Source organism: Apodemus sylvaticus, chromosome 2 (genome assembly GCF_947179515.1).
Source record: "Apodemus sylvaticus chromosome 2, mApoSyl1.1, whole genome shotgun sequence".
Lineage (NCBI taxonomy): Eukaryota > Metazoa > Chordata > Mammalia > Rodentia > Muridae > Apodemus > Apodemus sylvaticus.
This window is the reverse complement of record NC_067473.1, coordinates 102,451,049-102,475,192: the sequence shown is the minus strand read 5'-3', so window position 1 is coordinate 102,475,192 and position 24,144 is coordinate 102,451,049. Positions and strand designations below refer to the sequence as shown.

The window sequence follows — 24,144 nt, the reverse complement described above, 5'->3', positions numbered from 1 at the left end:
GAGGCTGGTGTAACTACTGCTGTTGGCCAAGTTACTGCAAAGGAGACTAAAATACTGAGTCCCCAGTCCAGTACCTAACCAATCACTTAGTACCTAGATGGTGACTGGGCCCCTTCTACTGGAGTGGAAGAAATAATGCTTCATTCTCACTGAGGTTATAGCCCAACTTCTAAATATATTCTTATCTTTTCTGCCTACCATTGGACAGTGCCACAGACCTTTGGAGTGGTCTACCAAGACAAGAGAGTTCTCGTCTTCTCTTCTCTTGTCTTCTCTTCCTTCCTTCCTTCCTTCCTTCCTTCCTTTCTTTCTTCCTCTTCCTTTTCCTCCTTTTTTTTCTGGTTCGCTATGTAGCCCTGGCTCTCCTGTAACTTGCTGTATAAATCAGGTTAGTCTTGAATTTAATTCCTGGAAATTCTCTAGACTCTTCCTCCTGAGTCTGGGACTAAAGGCCGTACCAGCTACTGTGACCTCTGCTAAACAGGGAGTTGTGACCAGCCTGGGTTACAGGAGAGCCCATCTCAAAATAAGGTGCAGCGTAAAATACACCCTGTGGAGCAGAGTGAACGTTGGGTGAACTGGAAGCCCTGAGGGAAAGGCCAACAAGCAAGCCAGCTGGAGAGAGAGAGCTGGTAAGTCAACCTTTGGGCCCTCCAGGAAGAGCTAACTTTTTTTCTTTTTAATTGTTTTTGTTTGTCTCTTTTTTATTTTGTTTTGTTTTTTTGAGACATAGTTTCTCAGCCCGGTGGTGGTGGTGGTGGCGCACACCTGTAATCCCAGCACTCTGGGAGGCAGAGGCAGGCAGATTTCTGAGTTCGAGGCCAGCCTGGTCTACAGAGTGAGTTCCAGGACATCCAGGGCTACACAGAGAAACCCTGTCTCAAAAAAATCAAATCCAAAAAAACCAAAAAAAATAAAATAAAATAAAGAAAAAAGAAAAAGAAAAAAAGAGACATAGTTTCTCTGTGTAGCCTTGGCTGTCCTAGAACTCACTGGGTAGACCAGGCTGGCCTCAGACTCACAGAGATCCAGCTGCCTCTGTCTCCCGAGTGCTGGGATTACAGGCGTGCACCATCACGCCCGGCTTTATAATTTCACATGTTGACAGGAGAAAAAGTGCTGAGGCACCATCTGCTCCGTCAGACAGGAGAAATAAATCGGGTCTAATTTGCAAAGAACAATAATACAAATGAGCTGGAATGTCAGAAAGCCCCCACTTGCAGGGAAGGAAAGCTCATTTATTGGAAGAAAATAGGAAATAATAGGACATACATGTCTCTTTTTTAAAATTTTATTTCCTATTTCCTATTTTGTGTATCAGCATTTCACCCGCACATGTTTGTGTACCATGTGTATCATGTGCTTGTGAGGGGCCAGGAAAAGGCGCCAGATTCCCTGTGTATCATTGTGAGGAGCCAGGAGGGGGCGCCAGATTCCCTGTGTATCATTGTGAGGAGCCAGGAGGGGGCGCCAGATTCCCTGTGTATCATTGTGAGGGGCCAGGAGGGGGCGCCAGATTCCCTGTGTATCATTGTGAGGAGCCAGGAGGGGGCGCCAGATTCCCTGTGTATCATTGTGAGGGGCCAGGAGGGGGCGCCAGATTCCCTGTGTATCATTGTGAGGGGCCAGGAGGGGGCGCCAGATTCCCTGTGTATCATTGTGAGGAGCCAGGAGGGGGCGCCAGATTCCCTGTGTATCATTGTGAGGAGCCAGGAGGGGGCGCCAGATTCCCTGTGTATCATTGTGAGGGGCCAGGAGGGGGCGCCAGATTCCCTGTGTATCATTGTGAGGGGCCAGGAGGAGGCACCAGATTCCCTGTGTATCATTGTGAGGGGCCAGGAGGGGGCGCCAGATTCCCTGTGTATCATTGTGAGGGGCCAGGAAAGGGCGCCAGATTCCCTGTGTATCATGTGCTTGTGAGGGGCCAGGAGAGGGCGCCGGATTCCCTGGGACTGGGGTTTCAGGAGACTCCAGATGTGGGTGCTGGGAACCAAAGCAGGGCCAGTGGACCGGAAGAGCATCCAGTGCTCTTAAGTACTGACCCAACACTCCAGCCCCGATAACATTGTGATGAATTGTCATTTCCCAGTTGGACCAGGTGCCCTTTACAGCAGCCTTGTTTGAATAATTAGGACCTCATAGGACATTTATGACTCTGTTTTCTTGTCTTAAAGACGAAGAACCCAATTCTGGCTCTTTCAGAGTTGTGGTGTAGTTCACAGAACCAGAGGCAAGCCCGGATCCTCACCCCGAACAGAACAGAAGGGGTGGGGCTTGCTCAGCTTGATTGTTAAAATGTGAAGAATATTTAATACTCATTTTTATGTGAACATTAAATATCAGCTTTGTGTATATTTGACCATTACAAAAACAGTGACAATAAATCTATTCCAGAAGATACATTAATATTCAGGATAAGTTCTCCATCATACTGCATTGGCTCCAATTAGGACATGAGGGTATGAACAAGGTGTTTCAATAAATTAATTTAATATAGGAAGAAAAACACACTTAAAGCACAAAGAAAAATAAATCATAAATAAAATCTTTTTTTAGCTCACATTTACCATCTTTTTTTCTTTTTTAATTATTATATTCAACACAATATATATTTTTCTATCAATTATTAAAATGATGGGCATGTTATTAAATGATCACAAAAAGATAAAGTTTTTTTGTTTGGTTGTTTGGTTGGTTGGCTTTTTGGTTTGTTTTTGGCTTTTTTTTTTTTTTTTTTTTTTTTTATTCTTTTTTTTTAAGATTTATTTATTTATTATATGTAAGTACACTGTAGCTGTCCTCAGATACACCAGAAGAGGGAGTCAGATCTCATTACGGATGGTTGTGAGCCACCATGTGGTTGCTGGGATTTGAACTCAGGACCTTTGGAAGAGCAGTCGGTGCTCTTACCCGCTGAGCCACCTCTCCAGCCCCTGTTTTTGGCTTTTTTTGAGACAGGGTTTCTCTGTGTAGCCCTGGCTGTCCTGGAACTCACTCTGTAGACCAGGCTGGCCTCAAGCTCAGATATCCACCTGCCTCTGCCTCCCAAGGGCTGGGATTAAAGGTGTGCACCACCACTGCCTGGTTTTGTTTTGTTTTTAGTAAAGATAAAACTCTTGGCTCTTACTGTGGTACAAACCCAAAATAAGAACAATTTTTAGACATTGGAGTTCATTGTAATAAGGCTGAACTTCAATGTCCCTCACATCACCAAAGGATTTTACCTCCATAGTAGCTAAGCTAAGAGCTGACAGTTCTGCTGTGCCAAGGAATGAATTGTAGGCACAATTATTTGGATACAGATTTCCTGCTATGATCAAAGTTATTTGACTTGAGAGATTGTCATCATGCTCAGCCCACAGGGAACAGGTTACATTCATTTAGAAATGGTGTGTGTATTAAGATGGTCTACTCATGAAGTCATTCATCAACTGTTTCAATGAACAATGGTTCTGCTTGGAGGGTGGCACAGACGTTAGGTGAGGGTAAGATTCTGGTTCATTGGCTGTGATGATTTTGAAAAGCATTCATCTCAGAAAAAGAGTAACTTATAATGTCATCTTCTTCAAAATTGATACAATAATTAGAAAAATCAAGCAAAACATTCAGTCTCACTCTTTGTTGTTCTCTTACAAGCCACCCCCCAAATTGTCTACATTTCTTTTGGCTGTATAAATAATTTTGAAATATGTAAACTGTTCTGAAAACACACACATCTATATATAAAACCTTAGGGTTATGTATAAGCTCACACATACATTGCCAATGGTAAAACCTTTCTTGATGTCCCCCCTCCCCAAAGACCCCCAACCCTTCCTCCCACCCCCTGCCTCCATGTATATGCCCCTCCACCCGACCCACTCCCACCTTCCCCCCTCAATTTTCCTTTGTTAAATATACATTTATGCACACAGACATATTTCCAAATTTCTTCTTTGATTAAACTTACACGTTCAAAGCAAGGGCACTGCTTTGGTTTACTAAGCACTGCTGGGAGCATGGAGCACAGCTGTCCTCTCTGTGCCTAGGACGCTGAGGCGAGGGGCGGGAAGAGACATGTTAGTGGGCATGTTTAGACTCTTTAAACCCTTCTGTCCCTATGACTTTTTTATTGTTTGGGAACAAATCCAAGGTTCACACATACTAGACAAGCGCTTTACCATGAGCCACATCCCCAGGTGCTCTGAGTTTTTTCTTTTTTCTTTCTGAAGGTCTGGCCTCTAAGTTACAGCAACTCCCCTGCCCCGACCTTGAAAGTGCTGAATTACAGATGTGAGACTACATCCAGCTCTCTTTACACTTGTTCATTATCACTACCATGGTACTTGGCTTTCTGGTTTAAAAAAAAAAAAAGGATTGATTGACTTTTTGATACTGTAACAAATACTAAATCAAATTATAAATAGAAACGGTTTACTTTGGCTCAAAGTTGTTTATTTTTTTGCTTGTGGCCAGTTGTTTTGGGGTCTGGGGAGACCTGGCATATAATGGTGGGAAGCAGGTGACAAAGCAAAATGGCCCGTTCATGGCTAGGCTGTGAAAGGAAGACACCAAGGTCCTGTCTACCCTGTCTATCCCCTAAGCTCCACCACTTCCCAACAGTGCCGATTCAAGGACATGGGCTAGATTTAAAGTACAGCAAAATCCTTTAAAGGATTTCTATCTGGGACCGGAGAGATAATTCAGTTGGCAAAGGGCTTGCTCTGAAAGCGTGTGAACCTGAGTTCAATTCCCAGAAAACACACAATTCTGTCAGCCAGGGGCATTTACCTGCACAGCCTCAAAGAAGAGTGGATCCCTGCAGTGGTGGCTATGTGAGCGATGCAGGCATTAGACTGTTTGGTTCCCAGTTGCTGGTGCTGTTTTGGGAGAGTTTAGGAGAGAGCACATCACAGGGTGCGCTTTGAGCGAGGGTTCACCGCCACTTCCAGCCCACTGTTTCTGCCTTGTGTGTTTGTGGTTAAGATGTGATATCCTGTTTCTTGTTCCTGCCACCATGCCTGTCATCTGCTGCCATGCCACAGTGAACTTGTTCCTCTGGAACCATGAGACGATATAAACTTTTCTTCTATGAGTTGCTTTGGGCATGGTATTTTGTCACCATAACTGAAAAGTAGCTAATTCAGAAGTTGGTGCCTGAGAGCTATGTGGAAAACTTTGGAACTTGGATCGGAGAAGCAGCTGAATGCTGTGGGCAGGGCTGAAAGGGCTGTTTCCTAGGAGCCAGGGAACTAGCGGTGGGTGCGACACCAATGTGGACAGGAATGCTTGCTTCAAGACGGTTCTGACAGGAATAGTCGTGAGTGGCTAGAGGACATTCATGTGGTATTTCAGCAAAGAATCCACCTGCCTTCTGCTCATACCCTGAGAACTTGCCCGAAGCTAAATGAAAATATAATGGACAGAAATGTCAAGGCTGCATAGTGTCGAGTGTGTGGCATGATTATCGTTGATAATGCTTATGCAGGTCTACAGTGGAAAAGAGCCAAGTGGGACAGAAAGTATGCTTCGGGGAAAAGAGCATTGGAGAGTTAATGTTGCCGCCAAGGCATGCACAGAGGAGAGGATGTAGCCATTGAGGTGGTCAGTGGCATTAAGGAGAGGACCGATCTGCACTGCAGTAAAGGGAAGGGGCCCTCAGAGCAAGGCCCCACCCAGCTAGGGACCAGAAGCATTTTCTGCTCCTAGAAGTAACTGAATAAGATTCTTCCTCCATGGTTTTTGTTTGTTTTTCTTTTTCTTTTTCTCTTTTAAATTATTATTATTATTATTATTAATCATTTTGGGGAGGTGAGTTTCAAGACAGGGTTTCTCTTGTGTAGCCCTGGCTGTTCTGGAATTCACTCTGTAGACCAGGCTGCCTTCAAACTCAGAAATCTGCCTACCTCTTCCTACCAAGTGGTGGGATTAAAGACGTGCTCCACCACTGCCCCGGCCTTCCATGTTTTGTTTATTTTTAATTAACTCATTTTAAGTATGTGAGTACACTGTAGCTGTCTTCAGACACACCAGAAGAGGGCATGGGATCCCATTATAGATGACTGTGAGCCACCAAGTGATTGCTGGGAATTGAACTCAGGGCCTCTGGAAGAGCAATCAGAGCTCTTAACCTCTGAGCCCCTCCTCCGTGGTTTTAAAGAGACCTCTCAGGCCAGGCCACGTGTGACAGGGAAGTCCTTGCTTCAAGGCTCTGAGAAGGGGAGAGGCTACAAGAGACCTTCGTGTGAAGCTGTGAAAGTGAGGCCTGGGTCCCCTAAACACTCCAAGATGTTGGCGACACCGGAGCAGAGACATCTGCCAAGGAGAGCTTCCGTTCCAGGGGAGCCGACGCCGACACCCTCTTCCGGACTCACTCGCACCTGCTTATCTCCACATGCAGGAACACATATATACATCATCTTAAAAGTCAGTTAGTCTTATACCACTTCGCCTATAACGTACGCCATCCTGTACACATGAAATCCTGTGTAGATTACTTCTGATACACCATGAGTGCTACATAAGCTGCCACAGCCTATTATTTAGGAAACAATAAGAATAAACCTGTACACACTCGGTACACAGGCACACACGTAGAGGTTTTCCATGCCTGTCTGGGCAAACCTGTGGGTTCTGTGTCCCAGGGAGAATGGGGTAGGGGTGGGGGGGACAGTGTCTTCTCAGGAGTGTAACTTCTGAGTTATGGGGCGTGCACAGGGTCAGCTTTCTTAGCTAAGGTCAGCGAGTTTTTTCTACGATGGTTATAACAGGGTAAGGTTCCACAATTCACCGTTCCACATTCGTAACCACACCTGGCAGTGTAGTATATAATTTAATAGCTTTAACCATTTCAGTGAGAATATATTAGTAGCCCATCACAGTGGGGGGGGGGGTATGTGCGCGCGCGCGTGTATGTGTGTGTGTGTGCGTATGTGTGTGTATGTATGTGTGTGTGTGTGTGCACGCGCATGCGTGTGTGTGTGTGTGTGTGTGTGTGTGTGTGTTGAGACAATGTTTCCATTAGCCTTTGCATGTGCTCTGCAGCTGTGGCTTTGAACTTTTCATCCTTCTCCCCCCTCCCCCACACCCCAGGCTCAGCTATCATTTATGACTTTAATTCATACATCCCTGATGGCTGATTTTGACAACCACTTATTCAACTTCCTGTCCATTTGTCTCCTGTTTTATTAAGATTTTCTCTTCAATTTTTTTGTATCTTTTTCTCTTGGTTTGGCTCTTTTTTTTTTTTTTTTTTTTTTTTTTTTGGTTTTTTTGATTTGGTTTTTTCGAGACAAGGGTTTCTCTGTATAGCCCTGGCTGTCCTGGAACTCACTCTGTAGACCAGGGCTTAATTTTTTTTAAAGGTTTATTGCTCAGTGGTTAAGAGCACTGACTGCTCTTCCAAAGGTCCTGAGTTCAAATCCCAGCAACCACATGGTGGCTCACAATCTCTATAATGAGATCTGACATCCTTTTCTGGAGTGCCTGAAGACAGCTAAAGTGTACTTACATATAATAAATATATAAATCTTTTAAAAAATTATTTATTATGTGTATAGCCTTCTGCCAGAATGTATACCTACAGGCCAGAAGAGGGCACCAGATCTCACTATAGATTGTTATGCGCCCCCATGTGGTTGCTGGGAATTGAACTGAAGACCTCTAGAAGAATAGGCAGTATTCTTAATCTCCAGCCCCAAAGGTTGGCTTTTTTTTCTTTCTTTCTTTCTTTCTTTCTTTCTTTCTTTCTTTCTTTCTTTCTTCTTCTTTCTTTCTTTCTTCCTTTCTTTCTTTTTTTTTAATTTTTCGAGACAGGGTTTCTCTGTATAACCCTGGCTGTCCTGGAACTCACTCTGTAGACCAGGCTGGCCTCAAACTCAGAAATCCGCCTGCCTCTGCCTCCTAAGTGCTGGGATTAAAGGCGTGCACCACCACTGCCCAGATAGGGTTGGCTTTTTTTAACCTATGGATTTGTAGTTTAAAATACATAGCTGGGCAGTTGTGGCACATGCCTTTATTTTATCTTTGATTTCGTTTTATTTCTATTTTAATGCACTTGCTCTTTTGCGGTTGAACTGGGTTCCCTTCCCAGCACCTACACAGTGGTTCCCAGCCATCGCCCCTTAAAGCAACATACATACAGTTAAGCAGGAAAAGAAATGCTTACTCATTCAAATTAAATATAAAACATGTTTTAAATTACAATAATTTTCAAATTATTTATTTATAAAAAGACAATTTGAAACGTATCTTTATGTATTCTGGAGACTAGAGCATTGGCTCAGTGGAAAGAACACTGGCTACTTACTCTTTCAGAAGGCCTGCGGTCAGTTCCTGGTACCAGATCGGATGGTTCACAGACACCTGCGACCTCCCTCGCTAGCGCTGGCGGGGGACGGCAGGCTCCCCACCGCACCGAGCTTCTGTGCAGCTGGGATGGACCCCAAGGATTCGTGTGCGTGTTATGGGGGTGCTTTCCCGGCTGACTCTCATCCTTCAGTCCCCATATTATTATTTTTATATACAAATGTATATTTATTTTAAAACAAAAAATAATATATCTAAAAGATGTTAGTTATCCTCAAAGTTTTTAGGTTAAAGTTTCTAATTCCTTAGGATTAGCAGGTAGTATTAACCTATTTGATCAATTTATTGGTCATATTTACACTTGAAATGTGTTATCTCATACGAAGAGGATATGATAATCTCTAAAAGATATTGATACAAGCACTTACTTACCATTTTGATTGATTTTCACTGTCACCATATCATATGTGAAACCGTGAATGACGGTGTGACATTTTATACACGCACGTGGCGTACTTGGACCCTAGTCACCCTGTGCTGCTCTCTTGTCCCTCTTTCTCCTGCAGCCCAGCTCTCCTCCAAAACAGCCTCCTTCACACCACGTCTTTGTGGTAACAACTTGTTTGTTTGTTTGTTTGTTTTTTCAAACTCTTTGTAGCCCTGGCTGTCCTGGACTTGCTTTAACAGACCAGGCTGGCCTGGAACTCTCAGAGATCAGCCTGCCTCTGCCTCCCTAGTGCGGGGAGCAAAGGTGTGAGCCACCATACCAGCCCTGTTTGTTTGTTTGTTTTTTTCTAAAAAAACAAAACACAAAAGGACTGTATCTTCATAGGAGGGAGGTGAGGAGAAACTGGAGAGGCAAAGGAAGGAAAACCGTAAAAACAAACAAACAAACAAAACAGGAAGAAAAACCGTAATCAGGATGTATTATTTGAGGGAGGAACCCCTATTTTCAATATAAGGGGGGAAATAAATAAATGAACAAACTGAGAGGTGGATGGGGGTGGCGATTGGGCGGTTGGAATCTAAAATGCTGACCACTGATCTTCTGGATGCTGGCCCGGGACTCTGGAACTTGGAGGACAGTTGACAGACTCAAAAAGCGACAACTGAGGAAAGGCGAGCGACCGGGGGTAAGTCTGTCGGATAGCCGGCGGGGCTGGCTAATGCAGGCTCCTTCCAGGCCAGAGGAACTTCAGCCAATGCACATCACCCTGTGAAATTCATCTGACCTGATTTATTTCAGGAGTGGGCGAGGGATGGGACTCCAAGCGGTAGACTGGCTGAAACTCAGCCGCCGATTACGGGAGCTGCGCGGCCACGAAGCTTGGGTCCAGCGTCTGCTGGAAAGCAGAGCAAGCGGCTTTTCAGCCACACAGAAGTTAGTTCCCGCCTCATCCTTCTCCCGCGTGATTATTCCTGGAGCTGTCACGGTCAGGAAAAAACTGTTACCACAGCAGGGTCAGAGCCCAGCCCCAGGAGCCTTAATGTGCTCACTCACGGGCCTGCCCTCAGGACACCGCATGAAAAGCAAATCAATAAGATTCATTCGATGTAGCCTCAGTGGGAAAAACAACGAGGGCACGTGACCCTCCCCCGACCCATCTCTGGGGTCCTGTCGGGAAGTGAGCAGTCTGGCCAAGGCGTGCGCCCGTCGTTCCTCAGTTCCAGCGTCCGGCTGCACCAGGCCTTTTCCTTCTCCCAGCACGGGACTCGGGGAAATCTGCATATTCTTTTTTAAATGCAGGCTTTATTATCAGTCAGGTGCACGAAGGGCGCAAAGGCTATGGAAAAGAGAGTCTGTGGTTCACAAAACCTAAAAGAAAGGGACGCGTACCACAACCTGGAGACACACACATGGGAAAGTGCCTGAGTCAGCCCGAGGAAGGAGGAGAAGGCACAGCAGGACTTTGGCTGTGGCTTTCAGGGCTGGGAGAAGCAAGGTGAACCAGTCAAGCAGGTGGAGCTGCTGTAGGCGCAGCCGCAGCTGGCTCCGGCCGCACAGCAGTCTGTCTGTCTGTCTGTCGGACCGGGACCAGTACTGCTCCGTGCAGGTTAGGGACAGGGCGCCTTGCCTTAGGAAGTAAGAGCCCAATACTTGCAGGGCGTGAATGGGTCTGGGATTAGTTGGTTTGTTTCTGAAAGACCCTTCGGAATGCAGTCATTTGCAAATCTTTCTGAGGTTTATAGCATCTGGCTCTCTCCCCCGCGGGGGACAATTTACAATACACACAATTAAAAATAAATATTTAAAGCCGGGCAGTGGTGACACACGCCTTTAATCCCAGCACTTGGGAGGCAGAGGCAGGCGGATTTCTGAGTTCGAGGCCAGCCTGGTCTACAGAGTGAGTTCCAGGACAGCCAGGGCTACACAGAGAAACCCTGTCTCGAAAAGCCTCGAAAAACCAAAAAATTAAATAAATAAATAAATAAATAAATAAATAAATAAATAAAAATATTCAAAAGACTTATGAATCCTGCTTTTGGAATCAGCTTATCAATATATCTGTATACACACACACACCAAAAACAAAACAACAACAACAAAAATCCTGTGAAGTTTTTACATATTTTTAAAAAGATTATTATAGGGGGCTGGAGAGATGGCTCAGCGGGTAAGAGCACCGACTGTTCTTCCAGAGGTCCTGAGTTCAATTCCCAGCAACCACATGGTGGCTCACAACCATCCATAATGGGATCTGATGCCCTCTTCTGGTGTGTCTGAAGACAGCAACAGTGTACTCACATATATAAAATAAATAAATAAGTCTTAAAAAAAAGATTATTATATGTACGTACACTGTAGCTGCCTTCAGACACATCAGAAGAGGGTGTCAGACCTCTTTTATGGATGGTTATGAGCCACCATATGGTTTTTGGGATTTGAACTCAGGACCTTCAGAAGAGCAGTCAGTGCTCTTAATCGCTGAGCCATCTCTCCAGCCCGACTGGGATTTTTTTTTTTTTTTGACTGGGATATTTCTAATTAACATTGTATTGAATGTATTCATCAATTTTAGGAGAATGACCATAAAATTCCTTCACTTTTTTTTCTTCTTTTAGTTGAGGGATTCATTAAAATCTGTTTGTTAGCCGGTTGGGGGGGGGGTTGCATGCCTTTAATCCCACTCTGAAGGCAGAGGCAGGAGGATCTCTGAGTGGTAGAGGCCAGCCTGGTTTACAAATTGAGTACAACAACAACCAGGGCTTTAACACTGAAAAACCACTGAGTCTTGAAAAACAAAACAAAACAAAACAAAACAGACAAAAACATCAGGTTGCAATGGAGCCTGTAGGGCATTCTCTTAATTAGTGAATAGTGTGGGTGGGGCCGCCCGGCAGGTGGTCCTGGGTTCTATAAGAAGGCTCAGCAAGCAAAGGAAAGTAAGCCAGCCCATAGTCAGCCACCAGCCACCAGCCACCAGCCACCAGCCACCAGCCACCGGCCACCAGCCACCACCCTGAGGCCTCTCTGCCTCCCTGCAGGTGCCTGCCCGCTTGGCTTCCTGCCCCTTGCTGCTTCTGGTGATGTTGTTGTGACCAAAACAAACCCTTTCCTCTCCAAGTCACATTTTTTTTCCGAGACAGGGTTTTTCTGTGTAGCCCTCGCTGTCCTGGAACTCACTCTGTAGACCAGGCTGGCTTCGAACTCAGAAATCCGCCTGCCTCCCAAGTGCTGGGATTAAAGACATGCGCCGCCACCACCACCCGGCTCCAAGTTACTTTTGGTCATGGTGTTTAATCACAGCAATCAAGACCCTAACTAAGGCAAACACCTTTGTTGGTTGTAGTGGTAAAAATCATGCTGAGGGCTGGGAAGAAGGTCAGGTAATAGATAGAGGCTCGCCCGACCTTCAGAGAAGCCTCTGCTCCCCAACACTGAGTGATGCTAGGCAAGAGAGCATGTGGGAGATGAAGGCAAGAGGATACCCTATGTGTGTGCGAGTGCGGATGTGTGTGTGAGTGCGGATGTGTGCGCGAGTGCGGATGAGTGTGCGAGTGCAGATGTGTGTGTGAGTGCGGATGTGTGCGTGAGTGCAGATGTGTGTGCGAGTGCAGATGTGTGTGTGAGTGCGGATGTGTGCGTGAGTGCAGATGTGTGTGCGAGTGCAGATGTGTGTGTGAGTGCGGATGTGTGCGTGAGTGTGGATGTGTGCGTGAATGTGTGCGAGTGCGGATGTGTGTGCGAGTGTGGATGTGTGCGTGAGTGTGGATGTGTGCGTGAGTGCGGATGTGTGCATGAGTGTGGATGTGTGTTTGAATGCGGATGTGTGTGTGAGTGCGGATGTGTGCGTGAGTGCGGATGTGTGCGTGAGTGCGGATGTGTGCGTGAGTGCGGATGTCTACGGATGCTGGAAGATGGTATTGAGTCCCCGGGCACTCAGTAATAGGAGGTCGTGTTGCTATTGTGGGTGCCAGGAACACTTGGGTCCTCTGTACAACTTTTAAGTGATGAGCAGTCTCTTAAGTCCCTATTTATCTTTTTTTGTTGTTGTTGTTGACAGGTTTCCACACTACATAGCCCAGGCTGGCCTTCAACTCATGATGTAGCCCAAGCTAGCCTCTGGCTTTGAATTTATGTCCCTCCTGTCTCTTTGCTAGAGAGCTGGGATTACACACATGTGCCATTATGCCTATCATCCACATTTTAAAAAATTTATTACTTTCCCGATGTTATCAGTGTCTTTGAACATGGACAAATGTATTTGCACAATGTCAGAGTGCTCTCCTGAATGGATGCACCATGATTTGATGTGACAGTTTAAGAGCATTGAAATTGTTTCTAGCTTTTCATCGTGATGAACACGGTCTTCTAGTTTATTTCCTCAGCACCGAATCCTAGAAGTACAAGGATGAGTCAAAGCATTTGCACTTTTAAAGATTTTTCCAAGGCATTGCCAAACTTCTTTCAGAAATCTTACACAACGCCATGCCTAGAGCCCTGTGTGCTTCTGTGCACCAGGGCCAATGCTGGGTGTTACACTTCTTCTCTACTTGTGCCAATCTGATAGGTGAGACGATTCTATTCTATGTTGCTTCCATTTGTATTTCTTCCAAGTTGACAGGTGTGGCAGGCTGACAACTGCTCACTCCCAAAGATGACAGACAGGCCCACAGCCTAACCCCAGAGCCCAGGAATGAGGTCAAGCGGGCTTTCAAGATTTGATTCAGCTAAGGATCTCGGAGCCCGGCAGAAAGACGACCCAGAGTTACTGGAATGGGCTCCAATGTGACCACGGATAACAGAAGTTAGCAAGGTATAGAGTGCCAACAGCCCTAGCAGCTAGCAAGGGGCTCCTGGAGCCCTCAGAGCCACCACCTCATTCTTTCTCTTCCTTAGCCTCCCTTTCCTCCCCTACCCTTCTCTTCCATTCCTTCCCCTCCCCATCTTCTCCCTTTCTTTCAGCAATACTGGAGATTGAACTCAGGGTCTCAGATTCTAACTAAGCTCTCTACCATCCAGGTAACATCGTATTTCCCAGCTGCCAACATTTTAATTTCTATCCAGTAAAACTGATTTTGTATTTCTACAACAACAGAGAGATTACTACCCTCTAAGAACACCTTTTCCTTTTTTTTTTTTTTAAATAGATTTATTTATTTATTGTACACTGTGGCTGTCTTCAGGAACTCCAGAAGAGGGCATCAGATCTTGATACGGATGACTGTGAGCCACCAAGTGGTTGCTGGGAATTGAACTCAAGACCTCCGGAAGAACAGTCGGTGCTCTTAACCACTGAGCCATCTCTCCAGCCCCACCTTTTCCTTTTAAGGCCACCAAATTTGTAGTGATTTATCACAGTAGCCATAGGGAACTAATACAATGAGCTTTTCATATGTCTATACACCCCAGGAAAAGTGTTTTTAAATAAGAGTTCCATAAATTCCTCCTATACAATTATTTTAACTTAAAAAAAAAAACCAAAACTTCTGCAAAATACAGAACTAATGGGAGGGAGGGTGTGCATTGCGGTACTCTGACCACGTGGTGGACTGGGGGTAGAGCAGCAGCCACGCCCACTCTTAGCTCTGTGCTCAGTGGACTGGCCTGAAACCATCACTACAACTGCCATGCCTCTGTCACCTAATTTTTGTTTTGTTTTCCAAGACAGGGTTTCTCTGTGTAGCCCTGGCTGTCCTGGAACTCACTCTGTAGACCAGGCTGGCCTTTAACTCAGAGATCTGTCTGCCTCTGCCTCCCAAGTGCTGGGATGAGAGGCGTGCGCCACCGTTGCCCAACCCCTAAATGTTTTTAGTTTTTGTTTTTTCGAGGCAGGGTTTCTCTGTGTAGCTCTGGCTATCCTGGAACTCACTCTGTAGACCAGGCCAGCCTCGAACACAGAAATCCTCCTGCCTCTGCCCTAAATGTTTTTAAATGAAAGCTATATGTCCTAATCTTTGCCTTAACAGTGCTTCTTTAAACCCATCCTTGATCCACACAAGCAGGGGCTCACCCTGCCCAACTCCTTGCGGTGGGTTCTGTGGGAAGAAAGACACAGATGAACTAGAGCTCTCTCCATCACTCCCATCTTAAAGCTGTAACTTTGTGCAACCTAAGGCAGCTCTAGAAAACACCTCATGTGTAAGCTGTGGTTTGCTTGCTTGCTGCTGGCTTGCTTTTAAAGACAGGGGGTCTCTCTAGACAGACCTGGTTGCCTTGTGCCTCACTGTGTAGACCAGGCTGGCCTCAAACTCACAGAGATCCACTGGCTTCTGCCTCCTCTCCCTTTAATCTCCCTTTGGAATCGAAGGCACAGGCCACCATACCTGGCTTTCAGTTGTGTTTAAAACATTTAAAAATATTCTCAATTTTAGACTGATTTTAAACTTTATGTTGTCACTAGTGTCCCCAAGGTAGATGACTCCAAAGTTACTTGCCTCTTCCCTTAACAGACTGTGGCTATGTGAGTCTATCTAGTCCTGAGGACTGAACACAGGACTAACGAGTGCTCAGTGCACACTTGACCATCTTCATCTTTTAAATGGTACTTAACTTGTGAGGGAATGAATACATGTGACATGGTCCACAGCTAGAGGACAACTGGAAGGGAGTCTGTTCTCTGCTTCCACCGTGTGGGTACCAGACGTGGAACTGGGGACACAGGTCTTGACGGTAAGTACCTGTTGAGCATCTGGTTAGCCCCAAACTACTCTCTCAAGGCTGTTCCTTACTCATGAAGCTGGTTAGGCAATCTGCTTATGGTGCTAGCTGGCTATCACAGCAGCTTCCTAATAAGCTTTAGGAGTTCTGGGCGATGATTTCTTTTTTTTTTTTTTTTTTTATTCGATATAATTTATTTACATTTCAAATGATTTCCCCTTTTCTAGCCCCCGATGATTTCTTCTTGAAATCAATACAGTTAAAATCCCATCTGAATCCAAGACCTTGAGTATTGTATTTCAGACCTCTTCTCCAGCTTTGGAGAAAGAGGGATCTTCAAGGTTTCAGTAGTTCCTTATTAAGAGGAAGTGATCAAAAACGCAGTTTGGGGGCAGGTATAAGTTGGAACACGGTAGGAAAGGGAAAGGAAGGAAGGCCGCTCAGTTTGTGTCACAAAATCCGGCTGAGTAGAAGGGCTGATAGGATCCGGCACTCTGAGGAACCATAGGCTGAGTGGTTGTGCTCGGCGGATCTGCGAGTCCTCAGCTTTCCCGCAGGGGGCAGTGCTGCCTGCCAGTGCGGTGGGAGCAGAGTGGGAACCCGCGCGGAGTTCTGGGGGTTGTTTGCAAAGAAAAGTTAGGGGATGTGAAGGAGTGTGGGCCAGACTCTCGGGCTTAGCGGGAGGGTACGAGAAGGACTTCTCAGGGTAGCCATGGAGTTCAGTGGAGGGGATCTGGATAAGTTCGAGGCGTAGGGTGGTCGCACGAGGAGGGGAGTTGCAGTCCCCGGAAGGTGCAAGCGAGCAGGACGCGAGTGTGAATGCGAGTGTGCGTGCGCGCGCTGCAGTTCGCCTGGTTCCGCGAGGCGCGGGTGTCAGCTTGCAGCCGGGGCTCCTCCCTCCGGCCCCCCTGCCCCGCCGGGCGGTCCCTCCCTCCTTCCCCATCGCCCCTCCCCGGCGGGCCAGGCGCTGGGACGCCCGGGCCGAGCAGGCAGCGGCGGTGGCGGCGGCTAGTTGGGGAGCCCTAGGTTCCGTGCTGCGGGACGATCCGGAGCTGAGTGTCTCTTGTCCCGGCTGGGCGGTGCTGGGCCCGCTTCCCACGGAGCCACGCCCTGTCAAAACTTTGTCGCTGCAGCGGCCAAACGATCGGAGCCGGGCCAGCGAGAGGGAGGGAGGGGCGCCGGGCCGGGCCAGGCAGGGCGCGGGGCTCCGAGCGCAGCGGCCCCGGCCCGTGGCCCCACCATGCCCCAGCTCGGTGGCGGCCGCAGTGGCGGCGCCGGCGGGGGAGGCGGTGGCTCCGGAGCCGGGGCAAGCAGTGGAGGGGACGACCTCGGAGCGAACGACGAGCTGATCCCGTTCCAGGACGAGGGGGGCGAAGAGCAAGAGCCGAGCAGCGACAGCGCTTCGGCGCAGAGGGATCTGGATGAGGTCAAGTCGTCCCTGGTCAACGAATCGGAGAATCAGAGCAGTAGCTCGGACTCCGAGGTAAAGGGATTCCTAGGGTCAGTCCCTGGGGGACCTGGGTCCCGCTCCCGCTCACCCGCCCTCGCCTTTGTGTCTCCTCCACAGGCGGAGAGGCGCCCGCAGCCCGCCCGGGACGCTTTCCAGAAGCCGCGCGACTATTTCGCCGAAGGTAAGTGCCTTCTCCGTCAGTCTCCACTCTCCGGCCACCAGCGATTGGCCATACGGGTCTCCATGGTTCGGGTGGCGGAGCCCCTGCTCTCCTCCCATCGCTGCAGCAGCCACTCTGGGGCTCACTCGAGGGGCGCTCGGGTTCCTGATTCCCGCCCCGAGCTCCAGATAGCTGCTCTGTCTGGGGCGGGGGGACCCCTGACCTCACTCCACTTTGGTTTTGTCCTCAGTGAGAAGGCCCCAGGATGGCGCTTTCTTTAAGGGACCTGCGTACCCTGGGTACCCCTTCCTGATGATTCCAGACCTGAGCAGCCCATACCTCTCCAACGGACCCCTGTCTCCTGGTGGAGCGCGCACCGTAAGTGTCACTCCGGCCGTGCCGAGACCGGTGGGCGTCCGGCCCCGCGGGGTGCGCCCCCGGGCTCTCCGAGGTGTGGGGGATGGGGCCTCCTGCCTGGGCCGAACTTGTTTGCGGAGTCAAACTCCCCTGTGGCGGCCTAGTATGAGAGACTGCTTTGGCCAGTAACGGGATGAAAGTTAAGTTCCTTTAACTTCTCGCCTTTGGGAGATTGCGGCCTGGTCGGTCCTCCCAGCCTCCCAAATTCCTTGCTCCTACCAAGGGAAAACTTGGATTTGTGCCTGCCTTTGGAGGTGGGGTGTGTGTGTGTTGGGGGGGTGTCTCGCTTTCTCCCTGGAGATTGGTCAGCTTACCCCTTGGCAAGGGGGAAAGTTGGGCAAGGGCCTGGAGGATCCTGACTTGAGATGTCCTCTGACCTGCGGGTTCCCCGGGCTGCTGTGAGCTGTACAATCTCCTCATTTTGTGTGGATTATTCAGGACCCACCCCCAATCCTCACCCCAGGGCCTCAATTTTTCTGCAGAACTCTGGGTTTTAACCTCCTCTGAGACGGTTTGGAGGGCGACCCCAAGGCGCTCTTACTTGGCTTTTTCCCCCTTTTGTTGCTGGCTTTTCACATTTAAAGCGAGCGCTGCGACACTTTAAACCTGTTGATGGGGGCGCATTGTGTGCTGTGTGCCTGGCATTTAGAGCGGTGATTAAGCAAATTGACCCGGCCCCAGACAATGTGCAAATGAGGGTGGATTCCTTCACCCTTCTCCTGCTCGGAGCTCCCGCCTCCCTCCGAAATAAGGGGTGCAGTTTGGGGCTGGCCTGGCCTTTGAGCCGCTGCTCTACACCCAAGTTTCCTGTGCTGATGCTGGGGTGGATGGTAGACCCGGAGTGCACACCTTCCTGCGGTGCAGGGCCTCGCTCGTTACCTCTGCCTCGTACAGAGCTTCCCAGAGTTGGTGGGCTACGTATGGCATGTCTACACCTCAGGAGTGCACCCCTGAGGGAACTGAGGTCGAATAAAAGTTCATCTTAAATATGATTATGCTCAAAGGCTGCCACGGAAGATCTGGGTGCTGAATGGGTCATTCCTGCTGTCATTTCGGGCCCTTGGTGGAGTGGGATAGACTTCACAGTTCATGCAGTGTGTGTGTGTGTGTGTGTGTGTGTGTGTGTGTGTGTGTGTGTGAGTGTGTGTGTGTGTTAAGCCACTTTAGTCCCATTTTCTCTGTTTTTATCATCGGAGCCACTTATGCCCCTATGTCAGCTCTGAACTAGGTATTAGGAAGTTAAAAGTCATCAGACACACCCCAAATATGGCTGTTTCCCTTTAACTGGAGATTTCCTTCACACACCTTGGGTGTATCTGAGGCTTATGCCTGGGTTAATACCTCCGAGGAGGACAGAAGACAGCCTTTGGTAGTCAGTTGGATTCTCTGTTACCACGTGAGTTCCCATGATCCAACTCAGGTCCTCAGATTTGGCTGGCCAGTGCCTTTACCCACAGAGCCATCTTGCTGCCTCTCCACACCCACCTCTTAGCCCCCCGCCTGGGGACTTCGACTTCCATCACACCCCCATGCCTGTATCTTATCTCCCTGATGGATTGGCTCAAAATCATAAGTTCAGCTTCCTGGGTGTTAGGAGTTTCTCACATGCTGGCCTGCTCAGTAACAAAGTTCACAGTCAAGCAGGAAGGTTTCTTTCTAGTTTGACACTCTCCTAGAGCAGCAGGACCAGGAAGCAGAGCAGGCTAGACCCCTTTTAAGCACTTGTTAGGACTATATGGCTGAAATTATTATTTTCTCAATGTTCATATCAATATAGTTAGTATGATTTTCATGGGACTCAATGATCGTCCAGGCAAAACTGGGCCTCCCCTGTTTCCCAGTGGAGCAGATAGCCGAGGCAGACAGGAGCTGCTAGGTCGGAAGAAGGTTCTTGGACTACATGAGTCGATCTGTCTTTTGCTTTCTAGGTCTTGTTTCTCCTTTAAATCATTCAACTGTAAGTTTTATTGTTTGAGGCTTATACGTACAAAAGTGGGGGACCATTTCTCGGCTGTTCTAGATTTCTGGACATAACAAAACCAGAAGTCAAAGTGGACCCCGGCTGCAGTGTTTCTGAGTTACCTATGGGCCTTTGGCTGTGCAGACAGGAGGCTCAGAGCACCCACACTGGCATCTCTGCTGCTCGGACATCGAGGACTTGCCAGTCACGGAGACAGGCTGTCTTTCTTCATTGGTTATACTTTCTGGCTTCCTTGGGATGCCGGGAAATGGTCTCTTCCTATAGAAGACCCTTTAGGAGAGAGGTCACCTTACCCTGGGCTGAGGAACAAGTTTTAAGACAGGGTCACATTCTATAGCCCAGGCTGGCCTCGAACTTGGATCCTCCTATCTGAGGAGGATTAACCCCTTGAGTGCTAGGTTTACAGATGTGTTACTGTGAGTGTGCTTCTGGGGAACCTGAGGCGTGTGGAGGAGGGGGCAGCTGCCACACTCTACTATTGCTTGTACTTGGAAACATGAAATAAGGTCTCACTGTGTAGTCCTGGCTCACCTGGAACTTACTATACAGACCAGGCTAGCCCTAAACTGCTTAGATCCTCTTATGACATCACAGGCATAAGCCACCACACTCTGACTATACCTTCATTCTAGAGGAGACTGCAGGCTTACAAGACTATTGTGAAATTGTTGACAATTTTTGCTAAGAAAATTTAAATTAAGTCACACAGGGTGGCATTTGCCAATAATCCCGGAACACCAGTGACTCAGACAGGAGAATCATTGCAAGTGTGAGGACGGCCTGGGCTACTACCTAGGAAGAGCCTGTCCCCAAAACAAATACAAACAAAATAGAGTGGATGTCAAAAAAAGAAGTTATATCATTTAGGTAGAGACAGCCAGGTCGACAGGATTGGATGTCTGCAAGGCGGATTGATACTGACTGGGTACTTTGTGACCACAGTGTGAATGTTAATCATGTCTAGGGAAGGGAGAGGCGGTGAGCCTGATGTGTAGGATTACTGTACTGAAGCTCGAATGTTGGTCAGGCTGTCCAGATCACGTCTGTGTGAACAGTCCTGGGCTTTAGGTGTGTGCTGACCTGAGTATCCTATAGTGTGCTTCCCGAGGACTGCCGGCCAAGCCACCTCAGCGGCCACCTCCTGTTCCTCCAGACAAACAAATCCCTGAGCACACATGGGTTGTTTTGGGAAATTTATGTAACAACCAAGGAAAACCTCTCCTCTATTTTTAAGTGATTCATACACTTTGTTACATCTCATTTATTAACTCGAGAGCAGGCTCGTATCCCGTCAGGACACTGCAGGAGTCAGTTCCCTCCAGGAGTCAGTTCCCTCCTACCACGTGCTGCCTGGGGATCCAGCTCAGCTCACCAGGCTTGGCTGCGGACGCCTTTACCGTCGAGCCAATCTAAAAACCTTTTTTTTTTTCCTTTTGCAGATCAGTCTAAACATGCTGTTTTTGGTAAAATTCTTTTTAAGTCATTTCATCTAAATATAACTTCTGTTCCATTTTTGCTAAATATAACTCTTGAGTTTAATGAGGGCTTTTTGTATAGAGTGGGCTGTTGGGAGTGCCCTGCTGTGTTACTGAAATTTTTGGCGCTCGGATCGCTGGGGTGACGTTGGTTTGAAGCTTGAGGTGAGCTTGAGTCCTGTCAGACTTGTCTTTGGGTGGGTGGATCCGGCAGGGAATATCTGAGTTGCCTTGTTATAATTTTAGAAACCTATGGCTTAACCTCCTCCTCCACTGATCTCATTTCTAGGACTTCTCAAGGAGAAGGCAGTCTGATGTTTACATGAACACGCACACATACACACATCCAGCCAAATTCACATGTGCACACACATGTATGACCATTGACGGCATTTCAGCCTTGACAGTCAACTGACAAGAATTGCCATGTTTGTTTGTGTCATGTTTGCCTGTGTGTATGTCTGTGTACCATGTATGTGCAATGCCCTTTGATCTCCCAGAACTGGAGATACAGATGGTTGTGAACCACCATGTGGGCGCTGGGGATGGAACCTAGGTCCTCTGTAAGAGCAGCTAGCATGGTTAACCACTGAGCCATCTCTACAGCCTACCGGCTTGAAATGTGAACCAATGAAATTGTGCAGTGAAAACGAGCAGCTCGCTGGAAAGCTTCTGTGATGAGAGAAGGTTGCACTCACAGCTCTGCCGGAAGATGACTTTCAGTGGTTACGCTGGGGACACTCAAGATTAATCTGTAATTCCTTGACTTCTTAGCCCTACTGTGTGTCGAGCGCTTAGCCTGGACAGTGCTAAGGAACTGTGGGGCGCAAGAGACATCAGGCCAGATCTTTTGCCTAAAAGATGCAAAACTTGAGTTAGGAAACAGTAACATTGGTCTTTTACAAGGATGCAATGAGATAGGTCCTTGTTAAGAAGCACTGAGGAGATGCTTTTTAGACAAAGGAGTTTGGTAAAGTTGCTTTGAGTTAGTGTGTTTCAAGGAAGGCCAGAGGAGGAGGAGGTAACTTTCAACTTGTCCTTGGAACTCTTGCTTTGTTGCTGCTGGTTGTGCAGGGGTGGATGGGAGGGTGGGAGTGGGGAGGGCAGTGTCTTGTAATGTAGCTCTAGTTGGTCTCACACTAGGCTCCCCTCAGCCAATCATTGTGCCTCAGCCATCTTTAGAGCATGGGCTACCACAACCTGCTTGTTTTAGTTCAAAGTGATTCTTGTTACTCATTAAAAAATTTAAATATTCTTGGCCATTACTTACGCTCTTGACTGTGATCCTGAGATAGAAGCCAGGGAGACCAAACACAAGAAGAGAGAAAGTCCGTAGCTGTGATAGAACTTACTCTGTTCTAGTGGCCTAGGATGTTTAGGGGCACATTAAGCCTTGAATGCTAAGAAAGAAATCTGTTGGGGGCTGGAGAGATGGCTTAGAAGTTATGACTGCTCTTCCAGATTAAGAGCGCTGCCTGCTCTCCAGAGTTCAATTCCCAGCAACCATGTGGTGTCTCACGGCCATCTGTAATGGGACTCAATGCGCTCTTCTGATGTGTCTGACGGACGGCGAAGATGTACTCACATATGAAATAAATAAACCTTTGAAAGAAAGAAAGAAAGAAAGAAAGAAAGAAAGAAAGGAATCTGTCCTTACTCAAGAGACAGCAGAACGCCCTCAAGTTATTCTAAGGGCTAGGATGTGCCTGTTGATACAGAGCTTGCCTAATGTCCTTGAGGCCCTGGATTCTGGTTCCAGCAACACAAAAAATAGTGTGACTTCTATACCTCCTACCTCTGCTTACCAAGATGATGAGATAGATGGGAGGAAGGAGCTAGACTGGAGGAGACTCACTGGAGCCAGGCCAAGGGGAGAGGACAGAAAGGTTCAGGGTGAGAGGAAGGAGGTGTGGTTCCCTCCTGTGGCTTTGGTAGCTGCTGTCACAGTTCACTGATGGTGTCTGAGCCTGGATGAGTTGGGACATTACTTCAGCAGGTGGGACGCTGGCCTTCTCTCTCTCTTTGCTGTTCTGGCGCTGGACAAAATCTCCCCAAATAGTTGGGCAACATCAGAGCTCAAACAGGCTTTCGCAGGAGGAACTGTTGGGTGTTGGAGGAGAGACACAGTGGGTTCATGGGGATGTTTCCAGAAAAGAGGGAAGGGTGTGGGAGAAGAGGGGAAGGCAGTCACTGTATCTTCCACACTTCATTTTCTTTTCTTTTTAAAGATTTACTTTTATGTGTCTGAACACATGTTTTATTTGCTTATATGTAAGTGTCCCATGTGCATGTCTGGTACCTGGAAGTTCAGAAGAGGGTCCCTTGGGATAGAGTTAACAGTTGTTTGTAAACTGTCACATATGTGCTGGGAACCACACCCAGGAAGAACAGCCGGTGCCTGGAAATGCTGAGGCATCTCTGCAGCCCCGCAATTCACTTCCTACCTGGCGTTACCTGAAAGATGGTGGAAACCCAGGCCTTAGCCATTAAAGAGGCCTGGCTGTGGAGGAGGAGGGATGGGAAGAGAGTCTGCAGCCTCCTGGAGGAAGTGTGTGTGGGATGCTGGGACAGAGCCGGTTTGCGGGTGGTCTGGAAGGACTCAAGATGAGTCGGGGAGAAAGGGAGACGAGGCCTTTGGCAGGGAGGTGAATTTCTTCCCTCATCGATGGCAGATGTCCTTTGTAGGCATCCTCCCAGTTTTACAGACCAGTTCAAGCCGGAGATGAGGATGTAGAGAAAATGCAAAGATGGCCTCGATAGGGGTCAGAGTGAGTCTGGCACTGCGGGGCCGGATGGACTTTTCCAAAAAGATTCATCTTAGTTCTAAATACATGTATGTGTGCACATGACTGAAGTTGCCCACAGGGGTCAGATGTGACAGTCCCTCCCACAGCTGGATTTGTAGGGGGGTCGGGACCAGTCCCAACATGGGGGTCAAGAACAACCTTGTCCACTGCAGGAGCAGCAAGCGGTCTTCAGCTCAGAGCCATGGCCCCAGGCCCTGGCTGGCCTTTTTAGACCCAGTAAAGTCAAGGGAAATTTGACTGCAGAGAGGGTCCTAGAATTCAGTTGACCTTTCTTTTTTGTTATTTAAAACTATTTTATTTATTATTGTTGTTGTTGTTGTTATTGTTGTTTCATACACGCTACACATCAATCTGGAAATTTTCTCTAAGGTAAAATGAACACATCTGCTATTACATTAAAACTTTAAAAACTTATTATTGCGTGTGTGCACCAGGTGTGGGGAGGAAAGAACCCCAGGGTGTGTAT

General features: G+C 47.8%; 1 protein-coding gene across 2 annotated transcripts in view; it reads left to right on the top strand.

The window, feature by feature from the left end:
• The first annotated feature begins 16,336 nt into the window (after positions 1–16,336).
• Positions 16,337–24,144, top strand: part of Tcf7l1 (transcription factor 7 like 1) — a 162,089-nt gene continuing 154,281 nt past the window's right edge. The window contains exons 1-3 of one of the 2 annotated variants that reach the window (XM_052174020.1): positions 16,337–16,871; positions 16,956–17,019; positions 17,249–17,376. In XM_052174020.1, the coding sequence (XP_052029980.1) occupies positions 16,629–16,871; positions 16,956–17,019; positions 17,249–17,376 (435 nt within the window). In that variant the 5' untranslated portion in view covers positions 16,337–16,628. The remainder of the gene's footprint in view (positions 16,872–16,955; positions 17,020–17,248; positions 17,377–24,144) is intronic. The other variant, XM_052174021.1, reaches the window with a different exon arrangement.